The sequence below is a fragment of the Neovison vison genome, chromosome 3 (genome assembly GCF_020171115.1).
Source record: "Neovison vison isolate M4711 chromosome 3, ASM_NN_V1, whole genome shotgun sequence".
Classification (NCBI taxonomy): domain Eukaryota; kingdom Metazoa; phylum Chordata; class Mammalia; order Carnivora; family Mustelidae; genus Neogale; species Neogale vison.
In genome coordinates this window covers 183,017,518-183,042,522 of record NC_058093.1, presented here as the reverse complement: position 1 = coordinate 183,042,522, position 25,005 = coordinate 183,017,518, and the positions used below count along the sequence as shown (strand labels likewise).

The following is a 25,005-nucleotide window of genomic DNA, read 5'->3' as shown; positions in this document are numbered from 1 at the left end:
TCTCTTGCTGTCTGTCTCTGTCAAATGAAAAACTAAAATCTTTAACAAAAAATAAAAAGATAAAGTATTCTCTCCCCCACCTGTCTTTCAACTTCTTAAAACTTGCTTTAATCTCTAAGCTTCTAATAGTCTATCTTGCTTCTCTTCTGCTCTGGATAAGCTGCAAATGTGCAGGAACCGTGGGTGGTGTGCACAGGGCCAGATATAATTAACAGGCAGTGGTTACTCCATTCACATTTTCTGAACGACTGAATACATTTATGATGTGGGGTTATTAAGATTCTTCTCAAAATGTTATGCTTATGGTATGTTGAGTTGTATGAAATGGTTCTTGTAGACCAAAATTTTTTCAACTCTCATTAATTTAATACGGTTTATATTATAATTTATAAATTATAAAGTAATGTGATTTTCAGAGAACATTTTTAGTTGAAAGTATTAAAAGATGTAAACATGCCAATATCTTGCTATTTCTTTATCTAAGGATATATAGAGACAGATAGATAGATCTAGATATAAGTAAGCAAAAGTGTTGCTGATAATAGTTGATATCCTCGTTGATAGCCTTGTTGATAATTTAGTAATAATAATAAGAAGAAGAAAGAGTGAGGGATGTCTGCGTGGCTTAATCAGTTAAGCAGCTGCTCTCGGCTCAGGTCGTGGTCCTGGAGCTCAACAGGGAGCCTGCTTCTCCCTCTCCTGCTCCCCTGCTTGTGCTCTGTCTTGCTCGCTCTCTCTCTCTCTCTCTATCAAATAAATAAAGAAAATCTTTAAAAAAAAATTGAAACAGCTGAAATGTCTAATCGAAAAGAACTAGGTAATTTAATTAGGGGACATCTGTGTACCCTGGAAGTTTAAGAATATGTGTTGACGGGACACATTTTACCACACGATGTTATGCGAAGTACATTATGTAATAGTATATGTGATTTTCTTTCTCTAGCTCTCTTTCTCACACACACACCTACACACACACCCCCCCACACACCCTACAGATCAATAAGAAGTTCAGAAAGATATATACCAACATTAAAAATGGTTAATTTCTGGATGTTGGGGATACTCATGGTATAACGAATATCTACTACTTGTGCTATAGGGAAAGATCCTTTGAAAATATTCAATTCTAGAACCTATTAAAATTATAGGTAGATACACATTTAGAGAGTTCAATGGCAGATAAATAGGGAAGAGAGAACTATAATTATAATTCCTTTGAGATCTATACCTTAGACCCTCCTGAATCCCAAGCAACTTATATTTAATAAAGTTATATCATGGAGTTCTTGATTTTATCATTGAAGTTCAGGGTAGTCAGCATAAAGTTCTACCATTTAAAATAAACTGTTCTCTGTTTTAAACTAAAAAGGCTGAAAAAGTTCAAGTGAAACATTCCTGGTTATCACACTGCGATGTTTTAGGAGATAAGAGATCACCTAAAGGGGCATCCAGCCCCTCGTTCTCTGAACTTAAGTCACATTTGAATTTTACAACAGAATTATAAAATTCTTATCTTTAATAGCTCCATAGATATTTGCTTTTGAAATGGTATCTTAGAATTATAAGCTTATTCTCTCCAAAGTATAGAGAGAACTGGAAAAAGCAACTGGGAACAGACAGTGCCCATCCATCCGTGCACGTCGTGGGGGCTCAGTAAATATGAGTGCCCTGCTTCACCCCCAGCTAAGAAGCCACTAGAACTTTGTAAATGAAAGATCCCCCTCAGGTCAAGCATATGTTTACTCTGACATTCCGTCCATTTACCAGTGTATGTGGAACTCCATTAAACACTGTGGAAGAGCTTTAAAAGAAAATGATGGGTGAGTGTAACAGTCTCTGTCCTAAGGGCAGGCAGCGAATGAGGTCAGAGAAAGCGATGGGGACCGTCTCCTCTCACCCCCTCGCCAGGGACCTTCTCCTTCCCAGCGCGGCAGAGGTGAGCGTGTGTGCCGCCCGCGACCTACCTGTGCCTTATGCGGAATGGCCCCCAAATGTGAAACTTCTGGAATGCACCAGTTACATTTTACACTAAACAACCAGTGAAAGCATTTTCTTCTTTGGCTCAAACATTCCAGTCTTACGTGCAGAGGCAGGAACAGGTGTAGGAGTCCGGTCACAATCATTCAGACCTTCTTTGCGCCCGCGGCGGTCCTGCCTGCCCCCTCCACCCCGCCCCCTTAATGAATGAGTTCAGGGAAGACCGCGTGTGGTGGCATGTCCCCGTTCACCAGGCACCAGCAAGCCCTCGCGAGGTCTCCAAGCGTCTGTGGCTCCTATCACACCCCTTTCCACGTTCTTTTATTGAGCTTCCATGTACTTCAGGCGGCCTGTGAGCGCAGATGCTCCACCTCATCCCCAAACAAGACTCTTTCCCGTGGCTCTAACTTACATGGCAGCTGGGGTTAACGCTGGGAGTGTTTACATAAAGCCTGATGGATACCTTCTCAGCAGCTGGGAGGCTACCGTCAGCCAAGACCTCAGAAAAGCCCTGTAAATCTCGAGTCAGTGCTAAGACAAATGAAGAAATCATTTTTTCTCTTCCCGTTAATGTATCTGAATTAAACCATTAAACAGGGATGAAGGTGAAGTGTTGGGAAAGTCGGGCCATAATAGGAAAATGCGGTGTTCAGCGTTGAGATGCTGTGGCCAGACTTGCCTTACTGGGCAGCTTTTATCCCTAGTGCTTCGGAGGCCTGTTTCTAAATGTTCTTTTGCTTTGAATTATGGCCTGGGAAGCGATGTCTTGGCCGGTAAAAGAGGGGACAAATGGATGCTCTAAGGAAGGTGGCCACAGATCGTTCTAGGTCACTGATAAATAAGGGGAACTTTTGGCTCTGGTAGTGCTGGATCTGGAAACATCTCCTGGCTCTGATCTGTCCCTTTGGGCCGGAATGCGGTGGCATTGAGACCAGGAACCTGTTAAATCCTTTGTTCCATGCTTATCACTTTTCGTCTTTCACAGTACCCCTTTTTCATTTTTTATTATAGCATGTATGTGCCCCGGCACTGTTTAAGAACCAAGAATTAAAAAAATAAAGTAAAACCCTGGGTTCTTCCCCTCAAAGGGGAAGTGAGAAGGCACAGAACAAATTGAGCAACTCTGTCATCTTTCCTCCTAGTGTGTGTGTTTGTGTGTGTGTGTGTGTGTGCACGCCTACCTGCAGTGCTTCCCTGCGAAGTTCCATCTGAAAGGCTGCTCTAGGCACAGTGTCGCCACGCAAAGGGACGGTATTGTTATTAAGGAAGCGGATGCTTATGAAATTCTGAATTCTCCCTAGACTAAATACATTAATCCACGTCTAAGTTCTTCAGGCTTTGGTCTCCTGCCCTCGTCATAAACATTTTATTCCCTTAAAAATGCAGCTTTAATATCTCCAATTTGACCTAAAGCATGGAGCGTAGACAATAAAATAAAGGAAGCCTGCTATAGTTATCAGCCCCCAGAAAAGCTTATGTCTGCAAGTGTTAGTCTGGCTTGATTTGAGTCGGACTACTGGAAAACCACAGAGAGACAGGAAAGTTCTTTCATTTGTCCAAGAAAGTTTTCCCCTTCATTTTAGGTGTTACTAAATACCTCAGATTTGAAAAAAATAGTATCTGTCTGTCTGTCTATCTGCTTTTAAAATGCCTGGCGTTTGCTGCATGCTTTAAATGTGTATTGATTGCTTTTCAATCAGTTCGAATATAAAACTCAGGGATTCTGCTCTTTGCCAAGAAATTAGTCAGACATTCTTAAATGTGAGTGTAGTGTTTACAGTATTTATCAGTAAAAAGCATGATTCTGAAACAAAGGCTTGGCTGCTCCGGAACTGTCTTCCATCAGACTCTCCTCATAGCTCAGGGGAGGGGGGAGCCCAAGGAGACCTCCCCTATCTGGGGCCTGGAAACTCCCCATCGAGAGCCCCAGCTAACCAATTTCAAGTTTCTGTGTGGAAGGCTGAATTCCTCCACAGATGGTTTTATGGGTCAGGAACTCAAGCTTTCAAAAGAGATCTCTGCTTTTAAAAAAGAAAAAGAAAAGAAAAGAAAATCCTGACGTCTGAGAAAATCTGATAACAATACTTGGAAAAGTGGCCACGGGTCTCTGGGGAGAACAGAAGACGCACAGGAAGGACATTCAGGAAGTTTGCAGCTTGCCTCGTTCTGCCCTGTGTAACCCAGATGACAAGCACATGCCTGTCCCTCCTTGCCGGTGGCTACTAAGTGAAAAATAGCCACGAGCAAAACCTTTTCATTGTTTCTTACACAGAAGCAGACTGGGGTTATGAGGCGAGGGGACTGTGTTTAAATGTCAGGCTGCATAGTTACTTAGTTGTTTCCAGTAAGACCTCGGGAAAAAGAAGGATGCGTTCCATAGAGGGTCCAGTTTGTGTTTTCTAGTCAGGGGACAGTCAGCCCCATAGAATTCCTGCTGTTGCACACCTTTGAGTGAAGCTCTTGCCTTCTTGTTCCAACAAGGGCCTCTCAGAGTCATCTTTGCAGGGCAGTCCTGGAGAGAGGATGGGGGTATCAAGGGGCAGGAAATAGCCTGGGCTCCAACTTTTTCATGAAATCTGATCTTCAGTTTGTTTCAATTACTTCTTTTTTCCTGAAAGCAGAGTACTGGAGGGAAAAAAAATGCACAGCTTAGCATCAGATGGAAGTCTGGATGACTGAAGGGTTTACCTAGTTGGGTTCATTGTAATCTGCTTTTCTCTCCAGCTGATTTATTGGGCCTAGATTTTCAAAGATTTTCAGATTTTCAAAGTCCCCTATTTGAGCCTATTCCATCTCTCTGATTGAATTGAGCCTTTCCAGGTGCCAAGACAGCCATCAGGAATATGTCCCAAACTAGGGTGCACTGGAGAATTTGACGTTCAACCAGATCTTCAGGGCAAAACCCCTGCTTTGTAGTATTTCCTGATTTCCATGGCATAAACACCCTGACCTACACTGACCATAGGTGATGCCAAGCTACTGACTATGGAGTTAGGAAGAGGCCAGGCACAGGTGCTAGCTGCCCTCCGGACACCCTTCCTCCCCAGGCTGTGGTTGGTCAAAAAATATCTCTGAAGGTCAAACCCTGACCTTCAGCATCCTCACTCCAGCTAACATTAACATTGTAAGAGGCTTGTTTTCTGTGCATTTCCCATGACACATTCTCTACCCTGGAGTGCAAGCTGAATCAGACAGGGAGTCCTGGGGACGCATTTCCTAACATCCGGAATGAAAACAAATCAGTGTGAGTATTTCTCTAAGTAACACTGACAGCCAGTTGAGGAGGACGTGGCTAACTCAGAATGAATGAAGGCCACCATAAAGCCAAACCTTAGATTCCAATTTATCACTCACCATGAAGAGGGCTCAAAATCATTTACAAACATAAAAGTTTCACTTCATTATAAATAAATCCTTCATTTATTACTTAACACTTTTATCCTGAAATCCTTTTAAGAATGTATCCTCTTAAATCTGTAACACCTTTGGGGACACCTGCATGGTTCAGCCCCTCTAGAAGCAAACTCATGATTGCGATTCAGGTCGTGGTTTCTTGGGGTCCTGGGATTGAGCCCTGTGTTGGGCTCCGCACTCCATCTGTCCACTTGGTGGTTGTTTTTCTCTCCCTCTGTCCCTTCCACCCACTCACACTTCCTCTCTCGCCCCCTCAAATAAATCTTCAATCTGTTGCCTTTTATCTCCCTAACCCTACTCTCTTCTGTATTTTCTCTACCGTGTGTATGCATGTGGATGTATATGTGTATGTGTATGTATATAACCAGATTATTTTTATTACTTCTACCCCAGTAAATCTAAAATTCATCTTTACTGTTATATTACCACTACTTAGCATATATTACGGCTTAATGAAATCTACTGAATAAACTGAATGAATATCTTAATTTTACCTGTTTTCATGGGTATTAGTGAATAAAGAATACATTTTATTTCCATAATTTTAACCCAAAGATAATATCTGACATTTAACAGCAAAGATAACTGAAATAATTATAGACTCAATCCTTTAGAAATATGCAATGTTCTTAGGACTAAGGGAATCTTGAAATTCACGTTTTAAAATGTGTGACAGAGGGCAAGAGGAGATTTCTCTACATGCATTAAATATTTTATGACATAGCATAGTATATATTTTATCAACTGTATTAAAAATAGGGAGCTACGGTGCTACCTAGAACTCCATATAATAAATAGGTATGACAGTCTTTTGTACTTTATATTAGACCCAGGTTCAGAGAAAACAAGGACTCAGCTGCTGCCGTTGCAATTTTCAACTAAATATGCTTCATTAGTTTTTCTTTGTCATAAAAGTTCCAGCTTTCAAAATGTCTGCCAGCATTGCTTTATTTAATTTTTTACAAGTGAACATGGCACACACTTCTGGCGAAGGGGATTCGTAGTTAGTGTAAAGAAAGGCCACAAACCCTACAAAGGAACTGTAATGTCACAAAAGACGCCCAAAGGAGCATAAAACTGAAAATCCTTACCCTGGGAAACAAAGAGTCCTCCATGGAAATCCTTGCCAATGTTCTATAAATACGGGAAATAAGAAAACTGAAATAATTCTATCTTCTTCTTCTTTCTCTCAGAAGAATTCTGTACGTGCATTTTTAGGGGACTGTTTTTGAAGAAATCTTGTAATTCCACTTTGGATTTCTTTATTCTACCACCACTCTCATGGGTGGGCTGTACACCTGGGACCAGCAGCATAGGAAAGGACAGGAGCTCTTCCACACGATTCATGTTCTCACGTGTGTCTTTCAGGGACAATCTCATAAACACCAACTTGAATACTTGGATTCGCTTCCTAAGCTCTTTCTGAAGGACCTAAGTTTAAATGAATGAAGTTATTTATGGGTTTAACCTACATACGCATTCATTGCCTTTCCCCCAAGATAATTTTAGGAGGGTTTTGGCAGACACACACTAAAAGGGAAAGCAAATTAACTGAACACAGGTTAACTGAAACCGACTACAAAATGTGAGGATGTACCAGTTACAGAGAGGAATGATATTCAAACTTACTTGTATACATCATAATGCATGTCTTTCTGGAAGTTTGAGTGAGTGTGTGTGTGTGTGTGTGTGTGTGTGGACAAGGGGCTCTGCTTATTGTGTACAATCAAGGATCGCAGGATCCCAAGTACCACCTGCACTGTGGCATTGTACATTTCAGCGCTAATCAAGAGCCATATATTGTAGCAGCTACCAGCTTTCTACCGCCTGCTTTGTACCAGGCAGCATGCAGGTGCTTTGAACACTTGTCCTCGGTGGATTTGTGTGAAGGTGCTGCTGATCTCATGTTAGAGACACCTCAGCTAATCTGGAGACCTGCAGTGACCTGCAGAGACCTACACCAACATCATAACTGGACCGTGACAGGTAGGAAAGAAGGGAGTCAAGGCCAAAGTCGTTTTGCTGCTGGGGCTAAGTTACTGCCAACTGCCCGGCTGAAATTTCAGATACACCATCTCTGGTTTTGAGAAGAAACGGACACCCCAAAATGGAGGAAATCAGCATCGTTGGTGTGATCCAGACAAAGTTTACGAAATAGCAAGCTGGTTTAAGAAAGGATAAAAGCTGTGTATCCTTGCCTCTGAAATGTAACCTTTTATATTTGAAACCTAGAAAATAAGTACACGTGAACTAAATAGTAATTTATGAAGACGTGCTGACCTATAAGGACAGAGATGTCCAGGCTCCTGGTGCCCTCTTTAAGGCAATGCTCTAACTTGGTCTCCAGCTAGAATTTGGGCCTTTCTTCTCATGGGCTGCTCATGAATTTTCAGCTGTGACCCATTATATTCCCTAAAGTTGAACACCACCAGAAATGGATTGCAGACTGTGAATTTTAACAATTAGAGCTTTCTAGTGATTTTCTGCTCATTAGTTGATTTCTTATAGGTCTTTATTTCATTAAATTTTTCTCTCAAGCCATATTGTGAAGTTCCTATAACAATGAGCAGGAATGGAATCGCAAGCAATCATCCAAGAGTCTGAAGTAAGCCAGGGAATGGGGCACATCATCGCAGTGCGGTAGGCTAAGAAGTCCGAAGTCATATTCAAGCAGTTTTCTGGGCAAATGCCTCACATACGAGGCTGTGCAGAGACTCCCATTCAGATCTACTCACAGGACTGTGCGGAGACGGGAGACCCCCCATTCATCTGGCTTTGAAGCAACTGAAATGATCATTACTGGAATGTCTTCTGTAGTCAGCTTTTATGAGAAAACAAACATGGGCATAAGAGTTCAATTTTTAAGTCGATTTCAGAATATATCATGGGGCCAATTCAGAGGCAGCCCCACATTCTAAGCTTCGGCAGTAAAGGTTCTTCTCCATCATGAGGAACATGGCCAGATCCCAAAGTAGCTTCTGCTTTGTCTGAAACAGTTGGCTTTCTTCGTATAATTTCAGTGTTCTACGTAACATCATTCCCCGACAAATGTAATCTATATATGGATTGTGTAGGAATTGCTGTTATCCAAGTAGGCAGCCAATCAGGATGCTTTTTGTATATCCATTGCTTACATTCCTCCGTCCCTGCCCACTTTAAAGAGGACAATACGAGCTGCCGGTGCCCGGCACATGGTCTGCTGAGAGATGGCCCACAGTGTTCTCCCTTGTCTGTCTCCTGTGGTCTCAGAGTCCTCTCCCTGCTCAGAATCTTCTCCATCCTGGCTGCTAAGGAATCTCACTCTGTCCTTTCTCTCTGCTCACCCTGCTTCCCTCTCTCTAGTTTAGTAGGACTTCCATGGCCTTGCCCTGGCTCCTTCCAACCCCCAGCTTGTCCCTCCCCACCTCAAGTATTGGCTTTTTTTTTTTTCAAGATTTTTATTTATTTTTTTTATTTGAGAGAGAGAGTGAGAGAGAGCATGAGCAAGGGGAGGGGCAGAGAGAGGGGGAGAAGCAGATTCTCCACTGAGCAAGGATCCCAATGAGAGACTCCATCCCAGGACCCTGGGATCAGGACCTGAGCTGAAGACAGATGCTTAACGACAGAGCCACCCAGGCACCCCTGACCTTGGCTTTTTTCTTTTTTTTAAAGATTTTTATTTATTTATTTGATAGACAGAGATCACAAGTAGGCAGAGAGGCAGGCAGAGAGAGGGGGGGAAGCAGGCTCCCTGCTGAGCAGAGAGCCCGATGTGAGGCTCGATCCCAGGACCCTGAGATCATGACCCGAGCTGAAGGCAGAGGCTTAAATCACTGAGCCACCCAGGCGCCCCTGGCCTTGGCTTTTAAAAAGAGAAGTCTACCCTAACTGCCTCCACTTCCTGACCTTCCACGTACTTCTCACTCTTCTTTCGCACGACCTTTTCTGTAATTTTACTGAGTTAATTTCTATGCATATTACCCATCTTCCCCAAAGCTAAAATACCTGAATGCCTTCTTATCCAAGTTGATCTCTCTACTGTATTTGATTCCCTGTCTCCAATTCCACATTTCACATTCATTTACCTTCTTCTTTTTTTTTTTTTTCCTTTTAACTGGGTCATCTTTCTTGACTGGCTCTTTAAAAATTGTAAATTTCCCCCAACTCCCATCTCTGATCTCTAAATGCTCTTGCTGAAGAAGGATCAAAAATCATTTGGCATCATGGAAAACTTGATTGGAATGAGTGGGACATCACATCAAGTACAATTTCAGTTAAGTTCTGTGGAGATTCAGAGTCTCATTATCTCATCAGTTTCTAGTTAAAAATCTAATTTTAATATCATATACTACTCCACTGTGTATAAACAGTGTATATAATAATTTTACAATCATTGAATATTTAGGCTATTTGTAGTTCTCAAGATAGGTAATTGCCAGGGATTTTCAAACCCTAATTATTCCTATAAGTTTTCCTGATGAGGACTGTGTGCTCTAAAACATACTGGGCCAAGGAAGGTTGGTTCCTTTACCTCCTGTTCATCACTTTGCACACCTGCACACATGTATACACAGACACAAATATACACAAACAAATACACATATGTGCACACACACACACACACACACATACATCCTTGTTGTCAGTTGTTTCTGAGGGTTGGAGTGGATGTGGAAAGATCTGGAAGGCAGGGAGGGCAGGCAAGGGTAGGGGGATGGTGAGAATGACAGGGACAGCAGTCTGGCCTCCTCAGGAAGAGGTTTCTGTGCAGAGAAGGCACAACTTCCACTTCCTGTTCTGTATGGATCTGTGTTTCTGAACCAGGGGGAGTATGGTGGGAAGAGAATGGAACATACTTTTACCTTCTGGAGGGCTGGATGGTTTGTTTGGTTTCCATGGGAGACAAATGCACAGAGCACTACAGGCTGAGTTTCACAGTTCAGTTCAGTTGACCTACTTGTGAAAGTTCCTTTGAGATTCTTGAAAATAGATTTACTCTGTGTGTGTATGTGTGAATGTGTGTGTGTGTTTCTCACTTCCAGCATGTCCATGGCTATTTGACTGGAAGTTGGTAGAAGAAACATCACAGACTGCCAATAAAATCCAATCTTTTTTTTTTTTTTTTTTTTTTAAGATTTTACATAGTCTCTATACCCAACGTGGGGCTCAAACTCACAGCCCTGAGATCAAGAGTTGAACTCCCACAACTGAGCCAACCAGGCGCCCCAGACCCAATCTTTTTTTTTTTTTTAAAGATTTTATTTATTTATTTGAGAGAGAGAGAGACAGTGAGAGAGAGCATGAGCGAGGAGAAGGTCAGAGAGCGAAGCCGACTCCCCATGGAGCTGGGAGCCCGATGTGGGACTCGATCCCGGGACTCCAGGATCACGCCCTGAGCCGAAGGCAGTCGTCCAACCAACTGCGCCACCCAGGCGTCCCCCAGACCCAATCTTAAACCAGAAATCTTAAGTTCAACAATTATCTTTTAAAATCCATTTTTTGATGAGGGGATTAATTATTCAGTAGTTACACTTCATTTTAGAGTACTTTGAAGATAATTTTTCAAAAGAAAATCTTTCATGGTGTTTTAACATCCTCCATTCATAGAGGAGAGTGTGGCAGATTTGTGAATAGACTTGCTGATTATTTCTGAATAGGCTTGCCCTCCTCTCTACAAAGAGTGAATACTGGTAGTAGGTTTCTGTTCAGACTGACCAGTCAACTCAGATGACTGCATAAAACATGTATTATGCTAATTCAAGACCTCCTGGAGTTGAGATATTTGGATACAAAGAAACAAATGTAACATTTGTTCCCACCTGCTGGGGCAACAGACTTACAAACTGAAAAACTGAAAATCTCAAATGATAGAAATTGATTAATCATGCAAACATTCATCAGTTCTATTCAGGAAGATAAAATAAGTATTCAGGATTTTAATCTACAAAGTAAATTCACTTCCTGTAGGTTTATCACATTTGTGATTATGAACTCTAATATATAGTGTTCTTGTAAATCAATAGGATTAAAGACAAACATCTAATAGGCAAAGTGGGCAGTGAGCATGAACAAGTAATTCATAATATAAAACATTAAAATTTTAAAACCTAGGAAATTTGCTTAATTTCTTTACTAATTATGAAAATATAAATTAAAATAAAATATTTTATAAAGGAAAATGATTAATAAACTGAATTCAATCAAGGACATGTCTTTATTTAAGATTTAGGTGTGAAATTTTGATTAATACTATCAAATATGATGCACATATATGCACAATATATGCTTATACTTTAATATATACTGTATTAATATATATGCATAGATCATGATGTATTAATTCTACTTTTAGGAATTTATCTTGAAGCACTAATGGAACAAATGTTCAAAGATACATGTAAAAGTTATTCAACACGTTCTTATGGTTAATAGCAAAAATGTAGATAGAATATAAATATTAATAAAGACTTGCATTTTAAAAAAATTATGGAATACTATATGAGTGATAAAATGATTACATGCCTATATTTATTGTATATATTTATTATATTTATGGAAAGAGTTATATTTATTAAGTGATTAAAGCAAGTTTCAACATAAGATAACTCTCCTTTTCTATGTACAAGTATAAATGTGAGAGTCACAGTGTGTAGGGTTCATGCAAAAATAAAAGATTGTAAGTATTTCCATGTTTTGTCATGATCTAAAATTGACCCTTAGACAATAACACAGGTTTGCCTTGCACGGGTCTAGCCACACACAGATTTTCATCAATAATTACACTATAGTAATGTAAATGTATTTTCTCTTCATTATGATTTTCTTAATAGCATTTTTTCTCTAGCTTACTTCATTGTAAGAATACAGTATGCAGTATAGACTATACACAGTATAGACTACACATGACTTACAAAATAGAGATTAATGTGATATAGAGGTAATGTGACTATCAAGTCAATAATAGGTTATTGGTAGCCAATAATATTTGAGAAATGAATGTCACTACTGGCCCATTGAGAAGATCTGTTCTTCTCCCAGAATTGCACATTATGGTCAACCTTTGATGCAAGGTTAAAACCCAACTTTTAGATTAGATGTGAAAATCTTTGTAGAAGTTAGAAATAGGGGTACCTGGGTGGCTCAGTTGGTTAAACGACTGTCTTTGACTCAGGTCATGATCTCAGGGTCCTGGGATCAAGTCCCGCATTGGGCTCCCCTGCTTAGCAGGGAACCTGCTTGTTCCTCTCCATCTGTTGCTTCTCCCCATACCCCCAGCTTGGGCTTGTGCTTTCTCTTGCTCACTCTCTCTCTCCCTCTAGTAAATAAATAAAGTCGTTAAAAAAAAAAAGAGTTAAAAATAATGTAAATGGAGCTCCCACGAAAACTTTGAAGCAGTATCATTTTCTGGTGTTTGTGTTTGATCACCCGTTTCTGGACCAACTCACATGGTCTACTGCCTGGCAACCTCTTCCGTATATAAAAATACTTCCATTTTTTTTTTTAGGAATGTGCTGGCAAAAATCTACCACTCCTATGAATTATTAGTCCTTTCCTGCTAATTATTTAGAAAAAACACAGAGGTGCAGGTCCAAGTTCAAGGGGCTCTCAACATCTCAGATGTACTTGGTATAAAACTTCAATTAGAAGAAACTCTGCCTCATTTGGCTACCAGTTTCACCACTGCATTATGAAACTTGGAGGAAAAATCCAGTTCCTTTCTTCTTGTATTAGAAGCTGAGCAACAAGTTGATTGAAAGAATGATTGAGAGTAGTAATCACAGAGGAAATGTGATAATAAAGCAAGGAACCAATTTACAACACAAAGATATGTTTTTTTGCAGTCTCCTTAATGTTTATGAAAAACAGAAAATTACAAACTGAAAGGGACCTGGTTGCAAATCCTGGGACTCTAATGTCTGTTTCAGGGGACAGGTAAAGTCCCGTGATTTTAAACGACTACTACAAAAAAATTAGAAATAAAAATGAATCAACCTTGTGCCCTCATCTTCAACTGACATGTTGGCATGTGGCATTCTATTCTATATGTGACTATTTGTACAAAATGAACTCCTGCTGGGCATGCTGAGTGTTCAAGGAAATTAAGGAAAGTCACAGGTCCTGGATGGAAAGTGGTGTGGGAAGGTGTTTGATGATATAACTTCTATTAGAGGCTTTTGCATGCTACTAAAACTAATAATCAGACACGTAAATTTTTGTAGAATTAAAAAAATTGTTTTAAATTCCATATTACAGCCAGATCAGGGTGACAGACAAATGATAGCAAGGAGAGTAAGGAAAGGAAAATGAAGAAGGATGGCAAGACAAGAATAACAGCCTCCAAAGGATGGCAAGGCTGTGAGTAAAGAGTTGGGAGCTTTGGGGTTCCAAATCTCCTGGATTTTCTTGCCTGCTGGGACAGGGCTGAAGAGGTAGTAGGACTGGGAGCCCCAGCAGAATCAGCTCATTGGTGGGGGGAAGGTAGCTCCCCAAAAAAGTTTCCATGACTTCTTTCTCTTCTGGAAAGAACTGGAGCTTGGATCTACAGAGGTCAATAGGAAATGGGGAGAGAAAGAGAGAGAGAGGAGAGAGAGAAGAGAAGAGATAGGTAGAGTTTTGCTTGTAAAAGAGCGACTGCTGATTGATGTATTTGAGGAGGAAATGTCCTGTGCTTCTGCTTCAGGGCATGGCAGTCCCCCCTCGCCCACCTTGGAGTGTCAGTGCTGTAGGGTGCCAAAGGACATTTTCTTACCTTGGGTACCTAGGACAGGAGATATGGGAACTTGCTCTGCAGACTGAATGACCTTGAGTCTAGGGTGTATTTGTAGCTCCTGGACACCATGATGCTCCATTCCAGACTTCAGTTCTGTTGTTGGATGCTGGGGACGTTTGGGAAGTGAGGAATCATAATTCATTATTTCTAACTTCATCTATGATTGGAAAGGAAAAAAAAAAAAACCCTCTAAGCTTTGTGCTCCTTTCTCTGTGCTATATATTTTCCTCTTCTTTGTTGCTGTTCCCCTGAAGAATGTAACATGTTTTAGACTTCTCCATCTTATAAATCTCATTTAAAAAGTGTTGAATCAAGGAAGTCTGCCAGCTACTTTTGTTTTCCCTACTTTTCTCTCCCTGTTGGACTGCTCCAGCAAAAGAGAATATTACCTTACCATGTAAAACATGGTTAATGGCTTTAAAAGAATTCCCCAACAACTGAATAATGAGCTGCCAAAAATATTCGTGTTGCCAAAGGATCTGGATATGTCTGTTCCATTTATTGTGTGTTTCTTATTTCATCATGACTAAGTGCTCACAAAAGACATAAAAACCCAAACCTCTAGGGTATGTGGTGTTTGAGGGCAGAAACCATATTTTAATTTATTCAGTCTTATACCTAATATAGTAAGATGATTAACAGAGTATCAACAGCAAACAAAGATGAGTGCCTTTTGTATGTAAGATGCTCAAATTATCAGTTAACATTAATATCTAGCTACTAGGAGGAAGTCGTTTTTCTGCCATCTCTGTTGTGCCTGGTTGATTGGTTGAAAATGTTTATTCTAAGGAGTACTGGAAGTCTCGCACCAAAAACTCTTATCTTGTTCTGCTTCTTTGAGTAACTTTACTTTTCCAAGAAACAGGAAAAAAGTACCTAGGTCTTAATTAAAATGTCATATTTAAAAGCCTGATAGTGCTATATCACAAAATAATTTATTTTTATTTTAACTTGATAATAGACTGAGTCTATCAAAAAGGGGGGTTTTCTGAAAAATTTATTTAAAAAATCCATTTAGGAATACACTGAGCAGATGGGGGTGGCGGGGGATGAAAATGTAGAAAAAATGTAAAGGTGCTTTGTTTCTCCCTGGAAGCAAGTCAAGAAGAATAGCATCTGTACGCCCTCACCAACCCCTCCAGCCTTTCTAGACCCTTCCCACTTGGTCTGAGCTCAGACTGTCTGGTTCTCACTTGGCAAGAGACTCTTAATCTTTCCCACTTCTCTGCTCGGGCCAGGCGGTTGCCAGCTGTCTTTATGTGGTTTCTGACTCAGGTTATGTTATGTTTTGCCAGAGTCTTAATTGTTAGTATCTCCAGGGCAGGGTAATTGTCTTCCAAGAATTCCTGAGATAGGGATTTTGAATTGCATGAGATTCACAGGACAGAGGACATTCATATAGGCCTACTCCCCTGGATCAGGAGCCATGGAAATTCCTGGGCTGGTGAACTAAAATTCCATGACTTTCACTCCTACTCAGCAAAGCATATTGGAATTTAATTAGGATAAGAATGACTTCATCGGAGGAGATAAGCCTGAATCTGCTTTAAATTTGTGCGTGTGTGTGTGTGTGTGTGTCATTATATCTAAAAGGCAGTCCTTTATTATGTATAATACTTATTTAAAATGATTCATCATAACCAAGTATATGAGCCCAAAGCCCATAGTGAAACACCATGTTCATGCTCTCTTGGGACTAGCTCAGTCCTCAGAGAGGGCCTGGGGAGAATACTGTGCAATCGCCTGTCTTTCCAGAAGACTAAGGCCTGGGAGACATTGAGTTGTCAGCTGACAGTAAAGCGTTAGAGTAAACCAGAGTTCTCAAGAAAGAAGCATAGCACCAACCTAGTTAACTGTGATTGGGGGAAAAGAAGAAGGGTAGATTTTTAGCTGCCTCTGGAGACCCAAGGCTGAATCTACCATTTCCTATTTGCAGAAGGAAATTGTACAGAATGATAGTGATCGTATACTGTGATTACCAAGCAGTTTGTGCATAACACAACTCACAGATTTAGGGCTAGGTGGCTGTTTACTGAAATCAAAATGATTTTGCCATGGATTGATGGAAAAATGTAAAATTATGGGACTAGTACCAATCCTTAACTTTTATTAATGCAGTTTTTATTAGAGTGGTCTTTGACAAATATGAGCACTTTGCTTTACATCAAGCCCTCAGAAAATTATTATGCCTATAATGTAGGAAAGAACTAATACATGAAAAAAATTTTAGAAAAACTTTTTATTTTTTCAAACCAGCTGTTCTTTTATGGATTTGGATATACTGTTGTTCAAGTCATGTCCCTGGAAACAACATTTTTATATTCAAGAGTCTTCTGATTTAAATGTTTAGCTTTAGAAAGAGAGACATGTGAATCCTTGTCCCTCAACAATGATGAGATAAAAACCTGGTATGAGTCGGACCTTCAGAGGCCCATGTAGCTTTCTGTGGGCCCCACAGAATTAAATGTTGAATTTTAGAGAGTAGGACTTACACTATGCTGTTGCATTAATTTTGACAGGAGAGTTTCACCCACGTTATTGTGACACATCCAGACATTTAGAGAAAGATTTAGTGGCCTGCAGCGTGACCAGAGGAAAATGACAGAGCGCTTTGTCGCACGGCGCGTTACGTGGACTGTTCTCCAAAGTGGCTGTTGGGGGACTGAAGGTGGAGAACGATGCCTCTGAGGGAAAACTCCTCCCACTTAACTCTAAAATCAAGTCTCTGCCAGGGTCTGCAAACCCAGGACAGAACTAACTGCATGCTTAGTGCGCATCAATTAATTACTTTCTTTCCTTCTCTTTGTAGGCTCCACGTGGGAAAAGACGTTTCGGCAGATTGGCTTTGAAAGGTAAGCAGGGTTTAGCCTGCTGGCATGTCTTCGCTTTCAGGGTCTCATGTCCTGCTTCATTCTAAGGAATTTCCTGATGATAAATCAGTGGTCTCACCACCACTGCTTTAGGGACTGTGTGCCCGTGAGGCAGTCATCATTTTGTCCCCAGAGCCTCTGTTTCCTTGTCAAGTAGCCCTTTTCATTATAAAATTCCTGCCTTCCATAGAGGAACGTATGTGAAAATCCTCAAACTAGGAAAGAGCATCAAAGGCGAGTTGTCCAACTGGAGAACTCCAGGAAGTTTCTAGCTTTATTACCGCCCATGTCATTCCAGTTTTGCAGTTTTATTTTATTTGTCTAAAGATTTTATTTATTTATTGGAGAGAGAGACTGCATGCATGAGAGAAAGAGAGAGAGAATAGAAGTGGGAGCAGCAGAGGCAGAGGGAGAAGCAGGCTTCCCGCTGAGCAGGGACCCCCCCACCACGTGGAGCTCGATCCCAGGACCCTGGGACCATGACCTGAGCCGAAGGCAGCCGCTTAACAACTGAGCCACCCAGGTGTCCCCATTCTAAAGTTTTAGAGCAAAGAAATATATTGATATTGACATCTTCCCAGTCATCAAAATTGTTAGGTCTTTTCGCTCTAAGTTAAAAACTGGGATCATGGCGCTCCTACCTAAAAGCAGTCCCAAATGGACTCATTATAACATCAGACAAAGTCGAGGTGGGGTCAGTAAGGTTACTAACCCACCTGCCTTGGAATCAGTGATAGCCTGTGGGACAGGTCCCTCCCAGTGGCTTTTAGTCTGGAGCTTGCTGTGTTGGTACAGCTATTGTAATAGAGAAAAGTGATTTTAATTTCTTTTTTTACTTTAAAGGCAGATTTTGACTCGTTCTTTTTATCATACTGAAAATGTGTTTTTATGTGTATTAATCCCAAGCTGACCAAACGCTTAAAGAAATAATAAACTACTTTAAAATTTGAAAATAAAAAAGATTTATTTCTTTCCCTAAACTCCCACTGAGTCTACACTATCACTGTAGGTCTCACAGGAAGGCTGTCACAGGAGTTGGGCTTGAGATGGACAGATCTCACAGGCTGACTTAAAGCATAAAAGATCACGTCCATCCTTCATTTTGTGTGTAATCTTTTCCCAAAGAAGCTTTCTCTTGACTCTCTTTTCATAGTATGAGAAACACATAAGCAAAGGGAAGAGACTAACAAATGAAATGTCACTATCCATCTTCGATAGGACCTTGTCATACTTCCTTTGTCTATTCTTGGGGGGTAGGGTTAAAATATTTTAAAGGAAACCGCAGACATCATGTAATTTCGTCCCTACGTAGATTGAGGACACATCCCTGAAAAAAAAAGTAGGTGTTTTCTTCTGGAATCATAATGCCACTATCGTACCAAATGCAAATAACAGTAAGTCCTTGGCATCATAGGGTATCAGGTCAATGTTGCATTTCCTGACCATCTCAAAAATGTCATCGTGCAGATACTGGTTTGGATCATCATGTTACTGAAACCTTGAAACCTACACGTTCTGTCTTGTTACATCTCGAGTAACAGTTCCCTCACAGCTTCATTTCATTTTTCTTCATGTCATTGACTTGTCAAGAAACCAGGTCAGTTTCTGGAAGAATGTCTCCCATTCTGGATTTGTCTGTTTGTGGTATTGTTTATCTTGTTATTCTAGCCCCCTGTTGCACTTATGTTCACTTTGTTCCCTTTTGGTCACGAGGAACAACTTCACACTGACTTTGTGTCCTTTTGACACAGGACCACCAGTCATTGATAGTTTTCTTGTTTCTAGAACAACTAGGATGTACAAGCCCATCCAACATTCCAGACCTGGCAAGGAGCCCTCTTTTCTTTATAGAGAATGGTATTTTGAAATCACAATCTAAATACTAGGGATGGCCATTATATCTGCACTGTCATGTTTCTGTGCTGAGCCAGAAAATACTTTATAATTTATTTTTTTGAAGATTTTTTAGTTATTCACTTGGGAGAGCAAGAGCATGATCAGGGGTGAGGATGAAAGGTAGAGGGAGAAGCAGACTCCCTCCTGAGCAGGGAGCCCGGTGCAGGGCTCAATCTCAGGTCCCAGGAACCATGACCCCAGCCAAAGTCATATGTTTAACTGACTGAGCCACCCAGGTGTCCTGCAAATACCTTTTTTAAATTAAAAAAAATAACACGAATTCTTACATTATTTCCAAATCAGACATAACCTTACAGAATTTTTAATTTCTCTGGCACTATATTTGCATTTATTTTCTTTTTCACTAAAAAAATCGTGGTTCTTAACAAGACTTATTTATTTTAATATATATATTTCAAAAATATAAATACTAATATTATCACTCATAATAAAAATATTAAATGAGGTTTAAAATTTTTTTGTTTGTTTTTTAAAAAGATTTATTTATTTGAGAGAGAGAGAGTGCTTACTTACGGTCTTGTGCAAGTGGGAGGGAGAGACTTTCAAGCAGGAACTCCCCTTACCACCCCCGCCACTGCTGAGCATGGAGCCTGACCCTGGACTTGATCTCACAACCCATGAGATCATGACCTGAGCCAAAACCAAGAGGTAAATGCTTCACTGACTTAGCCACCCAGGTGCCCCAGGAATATTAAATGAAGTTTTAAAATCTGCTGTCAGTCTTTATTTTATATTACATTAAAGATGTACAACTAAAGACTCAAAACTTAGGTTACTTAAGTTTTGGTTTTTTTTTTTTTCTCCTATGTGGTCATATTCTAACTTTTATACATAATTTGGTTCCTTTGTTTCAGAATCTTTTCAATTTTAATGGATTTTTAAAAATCTCATTTTATTTTTGAATATATAACATTTATGTGTCTCTAAGTACAAATTATATGTTTTTATATATATGAAGTGTTTTCAGAGAAATGTCACATGCGTCCCCTGCCCCTATGTCCTGTGCCTTCTTTCTTCCCCCAGTTATATGGTTATGTATGAACTTTTGGTTTAATCCTCCAGTGTTTAATTGCACATATGCAAGCTCATACTTGCATATACCTGTAACCTTGCCCTATTCTTCTTTATCATATTATATATGCATATATATCTCTATCTATACCTACATCTATATCTGTTTTTATATATACACACACTTTTTGGTCCAGAGTGAGAAATGAGGTTTTCAGTGAGATTTCCAAATCCCTCACTTGGCAGGAAACATGATTTTGCAACATCTCCAGGTTTGGCACCTAAGAAATTTGAAGAGCTCATGTGACATTTTCCAGAGAGTCTTAACTCATCCATCTATGGATTGAAGATTTGTTTATCCTAATGTCCCAAACCAGGGTTTTCTTGCTTGATGAGGACTCTTCCTAGCAAGAAAATAAAACAAACAAACAAATAAATAAATAAGTAATGAGTTAGTTAGTTATTCTATTTGTCCCGTATCAGAGTTCATATGTTTACAAGAAGATAAATCAGGTCACTTACCTTCTTCCCTCAACCCCAGTATCTCTTTGGTAATCAGAGAAAAATGGATCACAAATGACTTGCTTTAACTCCTTCTTTTCCAATACCTCATGGGGCACATTCAGGCTATTTTCAGTCTTTTGCTCTTACGGAAGAATGTTGTAATGAATAACCCTGTGCACACTTGTGCTTTTGCCAGATATCTTAGGGATTAGATTCCCAAGGATAATTGATGAGTAAATTATCTGGAATTTTGCTAATCTTGCCAAGTTTCACTCCCTAGAGTTTCAACAATTTGCACTCCTAGTAAAAATGCATGAGAGCATTTCCCCAGTGCCTCACCAACAAAGTAAGTTGTCAGACTTGAGATTTTTGCCAGTCTGATAGGTGAGAAATGGTATCTTATTGTCTTTTTACTTTGCATTTATCCTGCATCATTTTTCCGTAAAGTATAGGTTACTATCCTTTCTGTCAACTAGGTGAAGCACTTTGGGTAAGAGCTTCTTCTCAGATGATTAAGGATTCATTGATCACCAGTATTTGGCAGTTGAAACATTTTCTTCCTAGGTTATATGACCTTAACCTTTCCCTTACTTGAATAATGATCTAACAAGACAGCTACCACGTACCACACACTATGTTAAATAATTTCTAGTCCATACAGCAACCTCACAGACCAGGGAGGGATTGTCTATCAGTTACCGGAAAGGACAGATGGTAAACATTTCAGGTTTTCTGTTGTCATTCTTAACTTTGCCTCTGTAACAGAAAGCATCCAAAGACAAGGAGTATGGCTGTCTTCCAATCAAACTTTATTTACAAAAACAGGTAATTGGCCATCACTTATTGACTCCCCCCCCCGCCCCACCACACACACACACTGTAGACTCTGGTCGCCATCTCACAGGTAAAGAAACTCAAAGAATTCAAGTAACCTACACATATAGTCATGGCCATTGACCTGCATTAGTACTGACCTACAGTCAGTTCTACTTTGCCTAGTTACACAGATGAAGATTTTTACACCAGAACACCCTAAAATCTTGATTATAGGTCCTTTTTTTTTTATGTTGTTTTATGTTTCCTTATCCCTGTACCTCTGGGCACGTGGTCTTAAGCCATAACCTTACTGGATATTCTCATTTGAAAAAAGCCAGACAGTATAAAGTTGATGTTACACTGCTTCCATAAAATTGTTATGCTTCCCAGTAGATATACAAATATATAGGGAGTATATCAAGGGCAATGCTTTATTGTTGAACTGTAATCTCAGCTGGGTGATCATCTTGATTTTTAGACATTACCTTAAAACGTCATGTTGTGTTTTCCCAGATTATCCTCCCGGAAGCACAGCGAGCATTCTCTGTTTTGCATCCGCATCTTAAAATATAGAACAAATATTGATCTTTGAGGTGATGGTGCATTTACAGTTGCAAAGATTGTGTCAGGCAGTGCTATTCAATGTAGCTGTGCTTTTTTTCTTCTGGAGTTTTTAGCCTCTTCTCTCTTTTAAAGGGAATTACAATTATGTCTTAAATGAAGCTATCTGGTTCTTTAGAGCAGTTATACTGGGATATTGATCCTCTCCTCATTAAGTTCTTTGAAGTTAGCCCATCAATCTGTTTGCTAGCAGATTATATTAAAGTAGCCACATCTAAAGAAAAGAAGTGACTGAGTCAGCTAAATCTTCAAAGTCTTCTCCAAGAATAAGAAAGCAAAGATGCCCTTTGTTGTACATTTTGTAACTGAAAGGAAGACCCAGGGATCTGTCCTACTTGCTGTCTTTGCAGGAACACTTGCCATGAGATGGTGTTCAGCCATTCCCTTTCTGGAATCTGTGGGATTATATACATGATCTCAGAATAAGTACGCATCCTCACAGTTTATGTGGTTCAAGAAAGTATGTTCTATTTACCTTACAGACAATCGCCTTGCCCCTCTGTGGGGGGATATCAGGAGTTTATTTTAGGACTTCATTACAGGAGTGTATTGCAGCACAAGAAGGATGTAGGTTCATGTGTCTTAGATGGGACCTCCTATACTCCCTTCCCATTCCTGCTAATAGAATATCTATATTTGCATAATAAAAGCAGACTTGGGTTTTTCATTGTTTTGTTTTTGTTGTTAATGTAAAGAAAAAAATAATCTGTACCCAACATTTTGGTCTCAACCAGAAATCTTACCTTCCTAGGCACATTGTCTAAGTTTATAATTGTAAATCACAGCCACTCGGTCTCCATACACATGGGCGTGAATTCACTGATACTCTGCAAGTTAGAAACAAGTATCTCAGCTAAGAGATGGGCCATGCTTTCGGTTGCTTAATACAACACCTGTTCCTTTCTCACTCATGCAAAATCTAATGAGGAAGTCAGAGTTATCTAGGGGGTGGCATGCCATTATTTGACTTCAGCCTTTTTGCAGTTCTGTCTCAACACGATGATTCTGAGTTTGCTTAAGCATGGAAGGGGAGTGTCCTTATGCACCAGCTCCTAAATGTTTCCACCTGGACGTGGCATTGGTCACTGGAACTCACAGTCTACGGCCCAAAGAGAATCAGCTCGCTAACTTAGGGGAAAGAAGTGTCAGTCTGCCATGTGTCCAGCAAGGGAACAAGAGCTAGAACTAGATCTTTATCTGTTACGTTGTTTGCAAATATCTTCTCCCCTTCTGTAATTTGCCTCTTAGTTTTGCTGACAGTACGCTAAGTGAAATAAGTCAGTCAAAGAAAGACAATTCTCCTACGGATAATTCTCCACCCATATGTGGAGTATAAGGAATAGTGCAGAGGATCATCGGAGAAGGGAGGGGAAAACTGAAAGGGAAGAAATAAGAGAGGGAGACAAACCATGAGAGACTCTTGACTCTGGGAAGCAAACTGAAGGTTGCAGAAGGGGATGTGGGGGGGAGGCGGGATGGGGTAAGTGAGTGATGGGCATTAAGGAGGGCACATGACATGATGAGCACTTGGTGTTATGAGCAACTAATGAATTAATGAACACTACATCAAAAACTAATGATGTACTGTATGTTGGTTAATTGAATTTAAATTAAAAAAAAAAGAGGTAGAAATAGCAGAAGGCGCTAGTCATATCTATCACCGTCAGCTCTGAGCAAGGTCTGAAATGGTTTATCTCTTTCCAAAGCTGCACTTTCCCTCTGAGAAGAAAATATTTTAACAAGTAAATAGGCTTGTGCCTAGTAAGTTGCCAAAAGAAATAAAAGTTCCTACCTTCTGGGAAATCGTTCTGCCGCCCGTTTTAAAATACTAATCTCTTACTGATCTCTCACCCCTTTTTACTTAAAACGCAGAGAATGTAGTCTTAAGGAATCTGTAGAATCAGCATAGAACCTCAGATGACGTTATTACTCCCGGGTCTGCCTATGACTTTATTTGATGCTCTACTTGGATTGTGGAATGAAGTCTCTTTCCTCTTCAAAGAGTATTTTAAAATACAAATCACCCCGAAGACAGTCTGCTATGATGAAACACAAATATTCCAAGGATTTTTTTTTCCCCCAACATAGACATAATTCAAAAAGCATGGTTTGTTTCTGGGGGGGGTGGGCAGCCCTCCGCAGCCTGTCTGTCGTCAGGCTCCTTCCTTCCATCTCTCCTGCAAGGCCCTTCCGCCCACCAGTCTAGGTGTAAACGTAAACGTTATTGTTTTTGTGAAACTGTTCCTGATGGCTTCCTCCCAGTGCCCTGCCTTTTCCATCATATGTCATGCATTCTTCTATGAGGGTGTATTAGGACCATATTTCAGTGGATGAAATGTGGACCTATTTTGTCATATACTTCACATTGTGTGACATATAGACACATTGCATGGACCTATTGTCCATGTTTCTCTTCCTTTGGACCTTGAAGTCCAGGAGCGTGGAGAGGATTGGACTGTCTCAGTAATCCTGGTGCCCAGGGCACTCTTGTGTGCTTAGACCATCAGACATGTCTCCAGTACAGAACCGAGCCCTCCGTGGGCCTGGGGTTTGGTGGAGAGTCATTATGCAAGAGTGGGCTTCTTGGGAAGCAGGAGACCAGGGTCCCTTCATCTCTTTCTCACTGCATAGCAGCCGCCCTGGGGGAGGAGAGGACAGGCTGCAGTTAGGGCCGGCTCATCGCTAAAAGCATAGGGATGAAGATGTAGCTTTATTCTGTGCGTTGGTGTGAGTGATGACTTAATCTGCCCACCTTTGTATTAACATGGAGTATTCTGAGTCTCTCTTTGCAAAGGACTGAGTCTGATGCTCTGGGTTCCGCCGCAGCTGCTCCCCATCATGGGATCTCTACAATAGGATTGAAAGTGGCACCAGGTCTGTCTTGTTTTTTGTTTTTTATGTGTGTGTGTTTGTTCATTTTTTTTTTTATTAAGATTTTGCTTATTTGAGAAAGAGAGCAAGTGAGAGAGAGGGGAAGTGAGAGATGGAGAAGCAGGCCCCATGCTGAGCAGGGAGCCTGATGCAGGGCTTGATCTGCAGACCCTGGGATCAGACCTGAGCTGACCGCAGACTCTTAACGATCTGAGCCACCCAGGGGCCACCCCTCTCCATGTCTGTTTTGTTAAC

At 40.4% G+C, this 25,005-nt stretch overlaps 1 protein-coding gene across 2 annotated transcripts in view; it reads left to right on the top strand.

Moving 5' to 3' along the window:
* PIEZO2 (piezo type mechanosensitive ion channel component 2) overlaps positions 1–25,005 on the top strand; it is a 456,415-nt gene that overhangs the window by 207,858 nt on the left and 223,552 nt on the right. For both annotated transcript variants that reach the window (XM_044243416.1, XM_044243417.1), the window contains exon 4: positions 16,950–16,992. In XM_044243416.1, the coding sequence (XP_044099351.1) occupies positions 16,950–16,992 (43 nt within the window). The remainder of the gene's footprint in view (positions 1–16,949; positions 16,993–25,005) is intronic.